The 12,741-nt window shown below is 40.5% G+C and overlaps 1 protein-coding gene across 7 annotated transcripts in view; it reads left to right on the plus strand.

Moving 5' to 3' along the window:
* tacc2 (transforming, acidic coiled-coil containing protein 2) overlaps positions 1-12,741 on the plus strand; it is an 85,970-nt gene that overhangs the window by 38,600 nt on the left and 34,629 nt on the right. For all 7 annotated transcript variants that reach the window (XM_062995618.1, XM_062995617.1, XM_062995612.1 and 4 more), the window contains 2 exons: positions 279-377; positions 5,487-5,768. In XM_062995618.1, coding sequence (XP_062851688.1) covers positions 279-377; positions 5,487-5,768 — 381 coding nt within the window. The remainder of the gene's footprint in view (positions 1-278; positions 378-5,486; positions 5,769-12,741) is intronic.

Raw genomic sequence — 12,741 nt, forward strand, 5'->3', positions numbered from 1 at the left:
ACCCACAAGTAGATGTCAAGTTTATAACATTGTTGGTTTTGTAAAAGGTTAGATTACATGTTGAGTAAAACTGGAGACAATCACCACCATGATCTATTATGCCCTGGCGGTGACCTAAGCCATGACATCAACTCATGCCTTTTGGGGCAAGAAAGAGCCCATTCTTATACACACCCACCAGTTCTCACAGAGACTGATAACAGTTGCTCATGGGATATTTGTGCTGTGACACATTCTTGATCGTCTCTTGATTTGATTCTCTGCTTGTTTCTTTCCAGACCCTTTGACAGGGCTCAGGCTGAACCGGAGTTCCATTACCCTGCTGAGGAGGGCCCAACTGAATTAAAGGAACAGCCCGAGGACCCACTAGATATCAGGTAAAAAAAAAACCTTATTAACCTCCAGGACCATATAAGGAACTATTTCACAAACTGTATTTTTATTCTGTATGCAGTACATTGTTCTGTCAGAGATAATTGAATCAAAATAAGTTATTAAATTATGCCGTAATAAAATAACATCTAAAGGCCATATAGCAGCCACTGCTAATAAAACGAAATGTGTGTTGATTGGTGTACATTTTTTCAAAAAATAAGTGGACACAATTATGGGACACACTAGTGTGTGTGTTTGACTTTCTTGCCTGCAGTCATGCCTGTCTTCTGTTGAAAATGTATGGTGCATCATGACGAACATCAAGGAGAACCAGACAGTGGTGTCTCACATCAAGCAGGAATAGTCAAAATTTCAATTTACAAAACTACAACCATTAGTGTCATCAGTTCTCAAATGATTATTTATTTATTAGGATTTTAACGTCATGTTTTACACACTTTGATTACATTCATGACAGAAACAGTAGTTACACATTACACAGGATTCATCAGTTCACAAGTTCAATGTCAAACACAGTCATGGACAATTTTGCATCTCCGATTAACCTGACTGCATGTCTGTGGACTGTGAGAGGAAACCGGAGTTCCCGGAGGAAACCCACGCAGACACGGGGTGAACATGCACAGAACTCCACACAGAAAGGACCCAGACCTCTCCACCTGGGGATCAAACCCAGGACCTTCTTGCTGTAAGGCGACAGTGCTAACCACTGAGCCACCATGCCACCCTCTCAAACAATTAAAAATTGTTATGAATAGGAAAGGTTATGCAACACGGTGTTAAACATGCCTGTCCCCACGTTTCTGAGTTTGTTGTATTAAATTGAATTATAAAAATATCTTTGTTTACAAAATGGTTAAGCCTTGCTCAGGGGCCCAATAGTGGCAGTTTTTTGTTTTTATGTCAGTTAACTAAAGGTTCAAGAGAATTAATAAATCACAGAGGTTCTTGCTTATTGTGCTTTACAAAATGTCTCATTTTTTTGGAAATCAATGTAACACAATGAAATTGAATAAACATTAATTAGAATGATAAAATCCTTAATTTCACAGAAATATTGTGAACAGTAGAAATGTTTATACCGAAACATTCTATAAAAATGTCTAATAGGCCTTTGAGTGTAATCTAAATAACTATTTTATTGTAGTAATAAGACATACCTTCTTGACACTACACTTACTGCCAAACATAAGAAAATATGCACTTGCTTCTTATTACTCAAACAGTAGCTAGCTTGTTAGTTCTCATTAGAAATGTGTGTTGTGAAATGGAGCACAAGTGTGGCTATAGCTTAGTTTTAAAGCAGGAGTCTGCTTCAGATGTGTTCCAAGAAATTCAGCAGCATGCTTGGGCATATGTGTGTGTGGGTGTGTACACAGCCATACATATGTGTTTGCTATTTTCACCAACACCATGACATGAGGTCATTCTTGGAGGAGTGTGTGTGTGGAACAAAGGGAAAATGCAGGAGCACACTCCAGAGTGTGAGCGAGTCCGAATGCATGACTGTGTTTTTGGAGACTGGGGCCATGAAGTGGCTGTGTAAGGTATTTTAAGTGCACTGACTGAAGGGAATACACTCCATGCTGTAGTCTGAACTCACTCGGGCTTGTGAACTCCAACACTGGGTAAGTTCTGAGTTCAACAGTTGTTACTGTAGTTTAGTCATTTCTCTATGTGATGTTGCTGTAGCATGTAGACTCACAAAAAGTGCTGTTAATTATAAAATGGCAAGACTCAATAGAAAGTTGGAGGGACTGATAAAGAACAAGACAGCATAAATAAAAGTATCTTGCTTCCTCTACAGTTGCCACTATTTCTAGTTTTGGATGTCAGGTTATTACGCTACTCAGATTAGAAAATTTAGGCAGTGTATAATCTGTATTACAGAAAAAAGTGATTAGGTGTCTGATTGACATGTTCAAATGAGCCACAAGTACATCTGCACATGCTTACTATAAGAAAAACAGTATAATTAATGTCCCCCCCTCCAACCTAAACATGAAGCCAGTTGACATGTTTCAGATATTTCATCCTTCTTAAGAGGTAAACTTTATAGATGGTTGTAAGGTGAATTATTTATTAAATATTTTAGCTTTTAGGCTGGACAAAGGTAAGCCAATAAGAGGATTCTGGTGTTCCTGGAGTTGTTAAAAAGAATTTAATTGCAGTTGGCTGTGCTAATATTACAAACGTACATATTATGGAAAATTTGGTTTGCTTATGATTAAATCAAAAGGATGACTTTTTGATTAAGAGTCTTATGTGGAAATCCACCTTGTGTTTACCTAATAGCTTCAGTAATAGTTTATTAGCACTTAGCTAGCTAGCCTTCTGATTTGTAATAGTGACAGGGCTTAAGGAGGTAGCATAGTTTTATACAACCCCAAATCAGAAAAAGTTGGGACGGCATGGAAAAAGCAAATAAAAAACAACACAGTTTCTTACATTTACTTTGACTTTTATTTGATTGCAGACAGGATGAACCTGAAATATTTCATGTTTTATCTGCTCAACTTTATTTCATTTATAATAAACATTTATTCCTGCAGAAGAAGAGGGTAAATATTGAATGCTAGAGGAAAGTATTTATGTGTTATTACTATATGTAACAGATAGTTGGATGGTTTACATAATCTGTCTTCAGCAATATGTTTGCTTTAGATAACAAATAATAAATAATATTTTATAAAGAATATTTAGGAGATATTTTTGGCTGTGTAAACGGAGCTTCACTACAATAGCTGATAACCTTTAGTCTGTTTTGCTAACTGAGAAGACTGCTTCTGAAGAAGTGTTAAAAAATGTGAAAATTGCTGCAGCACATACCAGTTACATTATTGTTATTTTTATAGCTGGTGATACATCAGCTATTTTGGCAACTTTTAACACTCTCTGTTTGTTATTAAACGCTGACTGAGGCCTTAGCCTATTTCCCAGAATACAGCTGCTGCTCAGTGATTATACTAACTGTAAGACTGTATATGGGGGTTGAGAACAGAGAAGTGTGTATTTTTGTATAACAGTTATGATAGACAGACAGATAAGTATGTACAGTAGACTAATACTATATTGAGGTTAAATATCATGTGTGAGATGTACAAAGCTGAAGATAAATGAAGCTTGCCGGGGTTAATTAAAGGATGCAGTGTGTATGACAGGCCAGCGCTCTGCTATGCACAGTTGTTAGGGGTGTGTGGAGGTTGTTGAGGCTGGGCGCTATGAGTGAGATGTATTTTTAGAGCATGGCAGAAGGCTGGTCCTCACAAAGAGCAACTGCTGCTCTGCCTGTCTGAGCACCCAACTGGGAATTTACCATCTTCCTTGGGTCAGTAGCAATTATAACATGTCTTGTGTGTGTGTGTGTGTGTGTGTGTATATATATATATATATATATATATATATATATATATATATATATATATATATATATATATATATATATATACTTCGATCAGGCATAACATTATGAGCACCTCCTTATTTCTACACACCCTTTTATCTGCTCCACTTACCATATAGGAGCACTTTGTAGTTCTACAATCACTGACTGTAGTTCATCTCTTTTTCTACATACTTTTTTTTAACCTGCTTTCACTCTGTTCTTCAATAGTCAGGACCACCACAGATCAGGTATTATTTGGGTGGTGGATCATTCTCAGCACTGCAGTGACACTGACATGGTGGTGGTGAGTTAGTGTGTGTTGTGCTGGTATGAGTGGATCAGACACAGCAGTGCTGCTGGAGTTTTTAAATACCGTGTCCACTCACTGTCCACTCTATTAGACACTCCTACGTAGTTGGTCCACCTTCATGAAGAACAGCATGAAAGTGGGCTAACAAAGCATGCAGAGAAACAGATGGACTACAGTCAGTAATTGTAGAACTACAAAGTGCTTCTATATGGTAAGTGGAGCTGATAAAATGGACAGTGAGTGTAGAAACAAGGAGGTGGTTTTAATGTTATGGCTGATCGGTGTATATGCACACTTTATAGACAAAAGTATTAAAACCGCTACACATTACTCTTACAATTACAACACCCCCCATATTAGTGACTATATTGGGCTTCCACTCTTCCAGTAGGGCTTTCTACAAGATTTTGGAGCTTATTTGTGGGAATTGCACTGTGGGATCAGACACTGACGTTAGAAAAGAGGGCCTGGCTCGTAATCTCTGTTCTAGCTCAGCCCCAAAATGTTTGATGTGGTTAAGATCACTGTACGGGCCAGTCAAGTTCTTCCGCACCAAACTCACCCAGCCATGTCTTTGTAAACCATGCTTTGTGCACTAGAAAGGAGCACAAACTGTTCCCACAACAGAAGCATACAACTGTCCAAAATGTCCTGGTATGCTTCACTGGAACTACGGGGACTAGGTCAACAATCCCAAGCAATATCCCTTCACCAAACTTTACAGTAGCCACAGTGCAGTCAGGCAGGTAACGTTCTCCTGGCATTTGCCAAACCCAGACTCATACATCAGATTGCCACATAGAGAAGCATGACCTCTCCATTTGGCATGTTTCCACTCCTACAGAGTCCGGTGGCAGTGTGCTTTACACCAATCCATCCGACGGTAAGTGTTGTGTTTGGTGATGTAGCTGCTTGGCCATGGAAACTTATGCCATGAAGCTCCTGGCACATAATTTTTGTGCTAATGTTAATGACAGTTGAGTCAGCAGAGTGTTTGGACTTTAATGCACTATGCGCCTTAGCACTTGGCATCCCCGCCACCTAGTATGTGTTGCTGTGGTTTCTAAACGCCTCCATTTTTCAGTAATATCACTCACAGTTGATTGGGAAACCATATATTTGCACTAAGCCCATGGCACATATGTTTTAAAATGATTGCTAAATCTGATTATTTTTCATAGCAGCTCACCTAACACCTAACTTATAATGTATTAATTCCAACCCAATTCTTTGGAATTTTATTTAATTTATATCTGCATCAATGGTCAAAGAATTGCAACATATCACTACCACATCCCTCTCTCACATATGCCTTATTTTATTGTATTATATTTTAGTATGTTGTAATAGAGAATCCCACTGACCCCTGTTTGTACATCTGTGTGTGTTGTCCAGGCCCCAGCTGACAGAAGCAGCTGAAGAGAGCGAGTTTGACCCTGACTTCCCCCCACCCCCAGAGGAGCATCTACTACTTTCTGCACTCCCAGCTCACCTGTTTGAAGTCAATGCCGAGTTCCCCACGCCACCTTCTACCCCCCCAGAGAGTCCTCCTATAGAGCCTGAACCTGAGTCTGTTCCCGTGGTTTTTACCGCTTGTCCTTCATCTGACCCAGATCAGGTGCCTTCATCTCCAGTTCTTCCTCTGCAGTTCCAGCACGACCAGCACCCTACAGCTAGGTAGCTTGCTCTTCCTTTTCTTGATCTGATGAGTAGTCCAGTGTGATCTATGCATGTTTGAGGTCAGTTGTTGTCTCTGGTTTTAGGCAAAAGGTAGTGTTTTTAAAAAGGATTTGTCGTATGTTACAAATGTGAATCAAGTTTTAATTCACTTCTTGAAAAGATGGGACAGTAATGATTCTAAAATCCGTATTGTAAATTTGATGGCTGCAAAACTTTCCTAAACTGTTGAGAGCGGGACATAGGTGTTACATGACCTGTCTTGAATGTACAAATGTAACCCATTCTTGGTTGATAAACATGTCACCATTGTGTTCTATTGTACTTTATAATGCACCACACATTCTGAATAGGAGACAGGTCTGCAGGCAGGCCAGTATGGCACCTGCACTCTCTTACTGCAAAGCCATGCTGTAACATTTTCTAAATTAGGATGTTATCTGGAAGGCAGCATATGTTTCATCTAAATGTGTACCCCCTCAGCATCAATGATGTCTTCAAAGTTGTAAATTACCCATGCCATTGGCACTATTTGAGCCCCTTACCTTGTGGCACACACATGGCTTCCGCATTGTGTAGTAGAGTTTTGAATTTGTAGATGCAGTGGTAGCCTTTGTTTACTGACAAGGGTTTTCTGAGGTATTATTGAGCCCATGTAAATATATCTAAAACATAAACACCCATTTATGTGGCATTTAATATTATTGTCCCTGCCCTTCAAGCACAAAGATTCATCAGGATTCCTTTTATAGTCTATAGATGATGAAATTCCTAATCTACTTGTAATAGTATGCTGAGAATGTTGTTCTTAAACTATGAAACCATATACAAATATATTTGAATATATGCCATAATTTGTGTATATACAAATCTCGATCCATCCTTGCTTGTAATACAGAATAATACACCTTTCATACCCTGATAGCATCATCTGTTACCTTTTCACCCGTGTAAATTTGAATATTTGCAAAACATATTTTTGATAATTACCCAAATTTCCCAGTCTTACATTTTTTTTCTGCATTACCTCGGAATGGGTTGCAAGCATTTTATTAGCAACTAGTGGCCATGTAAAAAAATCTGTAAAATTGATCCTTTAAAACAATCATTATTTCTTTTTAGTGCTATTTTAAATATCTGTAAAACAATTTACAAATGGCTTTTTGGAATTGGGGTTTAAACTTTTGTTGGCATGCAGATATTGATGAAGACAACTTACTGTTAGAGGTGCTGAGTCACTTCTATTGTTCTGTCCGTCCTGTTCCTGCTAGTCTTAATTAGAACCACACCGAGGTGCCAGCTTCTTTCTGTGTGAGTCATAGAAACATTACTCTACAAAAGATGTCATTTATTACCAGCTGCTTAAGGCAGATTTTATTAGCAGATTAGTCAAAATAGCAGGCAAAGGCTAAATACCATGTGTTAAGCTGTAATGAACTCATCAGGGCTTAAGCTACACCCTCCCTTTGATGATTGTTATAAAAATGGCATCAGTGTAATGTGTAATGCATTTACAAAATTAATAGGCTTCTAATTGGTATGAGGTTCTTATACACGTTTCACAGGGTAATGGCAGATGCCAGAGAACTTAGAATTGAAATATACTGTAACTCTTGTTTTTTATTCATTTTTGTAAAAATTCTGGGCTGGGCTGGTCAATGCAATGGTATACTGTGACAGTGCAAGCAATTGAGGGTTATGCGCCTAGCTTAGGGCCCAGCAATGGCAACTTAGCATTAGTGAGGATTGAACATGCAACCTTCTGATCAGTAGTCCAGGTCATTAACCACTATGCTACCACATTTATTTAAATACATAAATCGTACAGAAATTAGAAATACATGCATGCTTCATTTTAGTAGCAAGTCTAAATATACTGTACATTTAACAGCCATAACATTAAAACCACCTCCTTGTTTCTACACTCACCATCAATTTTATTAGCTTCACTTACCATATAGGAGCACTTTGTTGTTCTACAATTACTGACTGTAGTCCATCTGTTTCTCTACATGCTTTTTTAACCTGCTTTCACCCTGTTCTTCAATGGTCAGGACCCCCACAGGACCACCACAGAGCAGGTATTATTTAGATGGTGGATGATCTTAGCACTGCAGTGACAATGATATGGTGGTGGTGTGTTAGTGTGTGTTGTGCTGGTATGAGTGGATCAGACACAGCAGCGCTGCTGGAGTTTTTAAATACCATGTCCACTCACTGTCCACTCTATTAGACACTCCTACCTAGTTGGTCCACCTTGTAGATGTAAAGTCAGAGACGATCGCTCATCTATTGCTGCTGTTTGAGTTGGTCATCTTCTAGACCTTCATCAGCGGTCACAGGACGCTGCCCACAGGACGCTGTTGGCTGGATATATTTTTGGTTGGTGGACTATTCTCAGTCCAACAGTGACAATGAGGTGTTTAAAAACTCCAGCAGTGGTGCTGTGTCTTATCCACTCATACTAGCACAACACACACTAACACACCACCACCATGTCAGTGTCACTGCAGTGCTGAGAATGATCCACCACCCAAATAATACCTGCTCTGTAGGGGTCCTGGGAGAGTCCTGACCATTGAAGAACCGCATGAAAGGGGGCTAACAAAGCATGCAGAGAAACAGATGGACTACAGTCAGTAATTGTAGAACTACAAAGTGCTTCTATATGGTAAGTAAAGCCGATAAAATGGACAATGTGTGTAGAAACAAGGAGGTGGTTTTAATGTTATGGCTGATCGATGTATGTTTGTACATAAGGCTTCTAAAATTCTTGCTATGTGTTTGGCCACACATGGTTAAATAAAAGCTTTGTTCACCCCCTAAATAAAGTATTTTACTAGCATTGCATTGTTTGAATAAAGGAACAGGTCTGGATGACTCAGCCATGCTGACAGACCTTGTTATTAGCATTCTGTTCGTCGTGCTGTGGTAGTAAATGTTTATGGTGCTGTACAGACACTGTCTGTCTGAGTCTGCACACTGCTGCCCTCTGGAGTACACAGTAAGTGGGTGCAGAGGAAAAATACAGCTGTGGTATTTAAATTGCAACTATTAAGGTCTGTCTTCAGCTGATTTTCCGTTCTCTCTTAATCTAGGAGTCAGAGGAAATGTGAAAGTGGCGACCAGCCAGCTGAACGGCTTGGTTCAAACTCTCTAGTGCTGAAAGCGAATAGGCTAGAGGCTCATGGAGCTAAAAGGTCCTTTGTTTTGCTTTCCCTGTTGTGAACAAAAGATGTGCAATCCTTATATTTCAGCCTTCCTGGCTCACTGTAAATCAGTATGAGTTGTACAGATTGGGTGCACTTGTGAGAGCTACAGTGTCTCCCCTTTAGGCATGTATACTCTTTCTTTTCTCTTATATTTTCTTCATCTTCTCTCTTAGAAGATTAAATTTCTTGGTCCCAGCTGTAGTTTGGTTTAAGTCTGAGTTAATTAGCTTAATGGTCAAGCTATCTGCAGGGGTTCCTTTGGGACTGTCAAATTTAATTGCCACGTTGCCGTGTTGTCCTTTATTTTGTTGTCTAGGATAAGCTGGAAAATTCGGCACGGGTCCTTTCTGTGCGGAGTTTGCATGTTTTCCCCGTGTCTGTGTGGGTTTCCTCTGGGATCCCCGCCCCGCCCAAATAAGCGTATTTAAATACTTTGTCAGCTCCACTTACCATATAGAAGCACTTTGTAGTTCTACAATTACTGACTGTAGTCCATCTGTTTCTCTACATACTTTTTTGCCTGCTTTCACCCTGTTCTTCAATGGTCAGGACCCCCACAGAGCAGGTATTATTTAGGTGGTGGATCATTCTCAGCACTGCAGTGACAATGACATGGTGGTGGTGTGTTAGTGTGTGTTGTGCTGGTATGAGTGGATCAGTTACAGCAGCGCTGTTGGAGTTTTTAAATACGCTGTCCACTCACTGTCCACTCTATTAGACACTCCTACTTAGTTGGTCCACCTTGTAGATGTAAAGTCGGAGACAATCGCACATCTATTGCTGCTATTTGAGTTGGTCATTATCTAGACCTTCATCAGTGGTCACAGGACGCTGCCTATGGGGCATTGTTGGCTGGATATATTTTTGGTTGGTGGACTATTCTCAGTCCAGCAGTGACAGTGAGGTGTTTAAAAACTTCAGCAGCGCTGCTGTGTCTTATCCACTCATGCCAGCACAACACACACTAACACACCACCACCATGCTAGTATCAATGCAGTGCTGAGAATTATCCACCACCCAAATAATACCTACTCTGAGTGTAGAAACAAGGAGGTGGTTTTAATGTTATGGCTGATCGGTGTATATATATATATAATTTTAGTATTTGACTATATTATTTGTAAATGATTGCGTACAGTTTTCATTATTAATTCTTGATTTTGCCATTATTTTATGCTTTTAAATCATGGAATTTTAAGCACTAGAGGTATCTAAAATGGTGCTAGTGCTTTTATATTTGAGACAATAAAAAGAAACAGAGGGCCACCATGTACAACTAAAATTAAATGAATATAACATGAATTGTCACACACAAAGATCTTTCATATGGTCTGTTGTTTACCGCCTTGTGATTTAAGCTGCCATTATTTATTCTTTCTGGAAACTTCCATTATATGAAAATGGTTTTGTGGTCAGCAATCTCTTTTCAGCTGAAGAGTAAAGAAACATGAAGTAAAATTGTTGAAAGGTGTATTTTGAAACATCAGGCCTTACTGAGCTTTGTCGAGAAAGATCGAGACGGTGAGAGAGTCACAGTGGGGGATGTGTTACAGAGCTTAGTGTGGGGTGCTCTATTGTCTGCGTTCCATTTTCAGATAGGAGTGTGCAGACAGACGCGAAAAAGCTGCTTGATTGTTTAACTCGAAAAGTACGAGGAATTAATGTGGAGAGGAGGAGGATAACCAGCAGTAGCTTTACCGTATGACCTATCAATTCAGCAAGGGGAGGAACAAAACAAGCAGCATCATCTTCCACCCTCCTCCCTCGGATATTCCCTCCATCTTCATTTAATACCTTTGCACACTGTTCCACATAGCTACCCTTAAGGCTCTGTTGTTGTCACGGATACAACAGAGGCTCAGCCTCCTCCCCCTGCCATGGAAAAGCAGACTGAATGATCGAGCGAGGCAGACAGTCATCTGGAGATCACTGGAGAAAAGGATTATAAGGCAAAGATGAGCAGATGCTAAGCTTTGCCTCCCCTAATGCCATCGTATCTGGGTTCGTTTTACCGCAACGATAACCTCACCCTCCACTCTCCTGTCCTGACGTCTGGAGGAGAGGGGAGGTGGGGGATCAGGAGGAGGGTGGCACGAAGAAGTTCATGCCAACGTAGCTGAGAATGGGAGCAGTGGAGTCCACCGAGCAAGGACAGGTCCCCGGTCTGTCTCAGGAGCGTCCGGAGAGCATGTGAGTGATGAGCAGAGAGCTGATGAAGGGGAGGATGTTGATGATCTCATTGTTATTTTTGTTCTTGTTGTTTTGTAATAGCAGTAATGATGTACAGCTCACCTGCTCTGTTTCTTGTGTTTGTGTATGTATTGAGCTGTGCTAGTGCTGTGTGAAATGATGTCCTGATTGGCTCATTAGAAATGAAGCTGATGGTTTGTTATTGTATGTATTCTCGGATGGTGTAAAAAGCCCAGATGACGTCATTATAATTCTCCGTGTTTATGTGTACATGCTGTGTTGCTATAGGGTAGATGTGGTGAAGTGAGTCGTGTGTTTTTGTTCAGGCATGGGAGACGAGAGAGAGAGAGAGAGAGAGAACTGAGTAAGCTGGTACTGAAATAGAACACTGGGGGGGGGGGGGGGGGGGGGGTAATGGACAAAGCGGGGGATGGGACATAAGTAATTTATGTCCCAGACCATGTGGAAACAAATTAAGGATGTCAAAAAATTGTATACAGTAGATTGTGTACGCCTCTGATTACAATATTAAGAGCCACTGTTTGCAAAACAAATGATTCATTTTGTAAATCACATCATTATATGATGCTACCTGGAAACTGGGTGGAAACAGGAAAACATCTGGATTGGGGACCAATCCATCACAGGACATCACACTCAACCATCACAGTGTAGGACCAGTTATCTTTCTGCATATTGTCTCATATTAGGGATGGGAAGGAACTGAAGTACACAGAAAGAACATCAGTCAAACTCCCTAAACTCTTTCTAAATTCATTTCTATGCATTTCCCCCCATTTTGCCTCCCAATCTAGTCGTATCCAACTACCCGATTTGTATTTCTGCTTCTACTGCTGCAGACCACGACTCTTGACCAAGGAGGGCTGCACCATGACATAGTCCCTTCGACAAGTGTTCAGTAGTGGACCGCTTCTTTTCACCTGCATATGGCTGGTTCTTATGGGGATCCATATCGTGCACACACAGTCACGCAATGATCTCCATTATCCTCCGAGTAATCTCTATGGCCCTCCGTCCCACGGACTAGCCGGTCATTGTTTGTGTAGGCATCCGGCTGGCTGTTAGCAGTGCTGAGATTTGAACTTGCAAGCTTGAAGTGTCAGCACTAGTGGGGTAGTGTGGTGGTAATGCTGTGCCACCTGAGTGCCCCAACCTTCTTTTTCAATAGAATTTTGTATAATTCCTTGGATTTCACTATGTATCTTTAAACATATAAAGGCTACACAACAGACATGTAATAGCCACCAATAATAACGATAAGAAACAATATTAAAATTGCTATAATAGCCGTCTCGGTGGCGCAGCGGTAAAAACACACGCTGGAACCAGAGCTGGGATCTCGAATACATTGTATCGAGTTTCAGCTCTGCCTGCCGGCTGGGCTGAGCAGCCAGATGAACAACGATTGGCCTGTTGTTCAGATAGGGGTAAGATATTAAAAAGCCGGATAGGGACTTTCTCATAACTAATGCAATTACGACCTCTGCTGGCTGATTGATAGTGCCTGCACAGAGACGGGAAAAGAGTGCTGTCAGGGTGTGTCTCTGCC

Source organism: Trichomycterus rosablanca, chromosome 5, assembly GCF_030014385.1.
Source record: "Trichomycterus rosablanca isolate fTriRos1 chromosome 5, fTriRos1.hap1, whole genome shotgun sequence".
Lineage (NCBI taxonomy): Eukaryota > Metazoa > Chordata > Actinopteri > Siluriformes > Trichomycteridae > Trichomycterus > Trichomycterus rosablanca.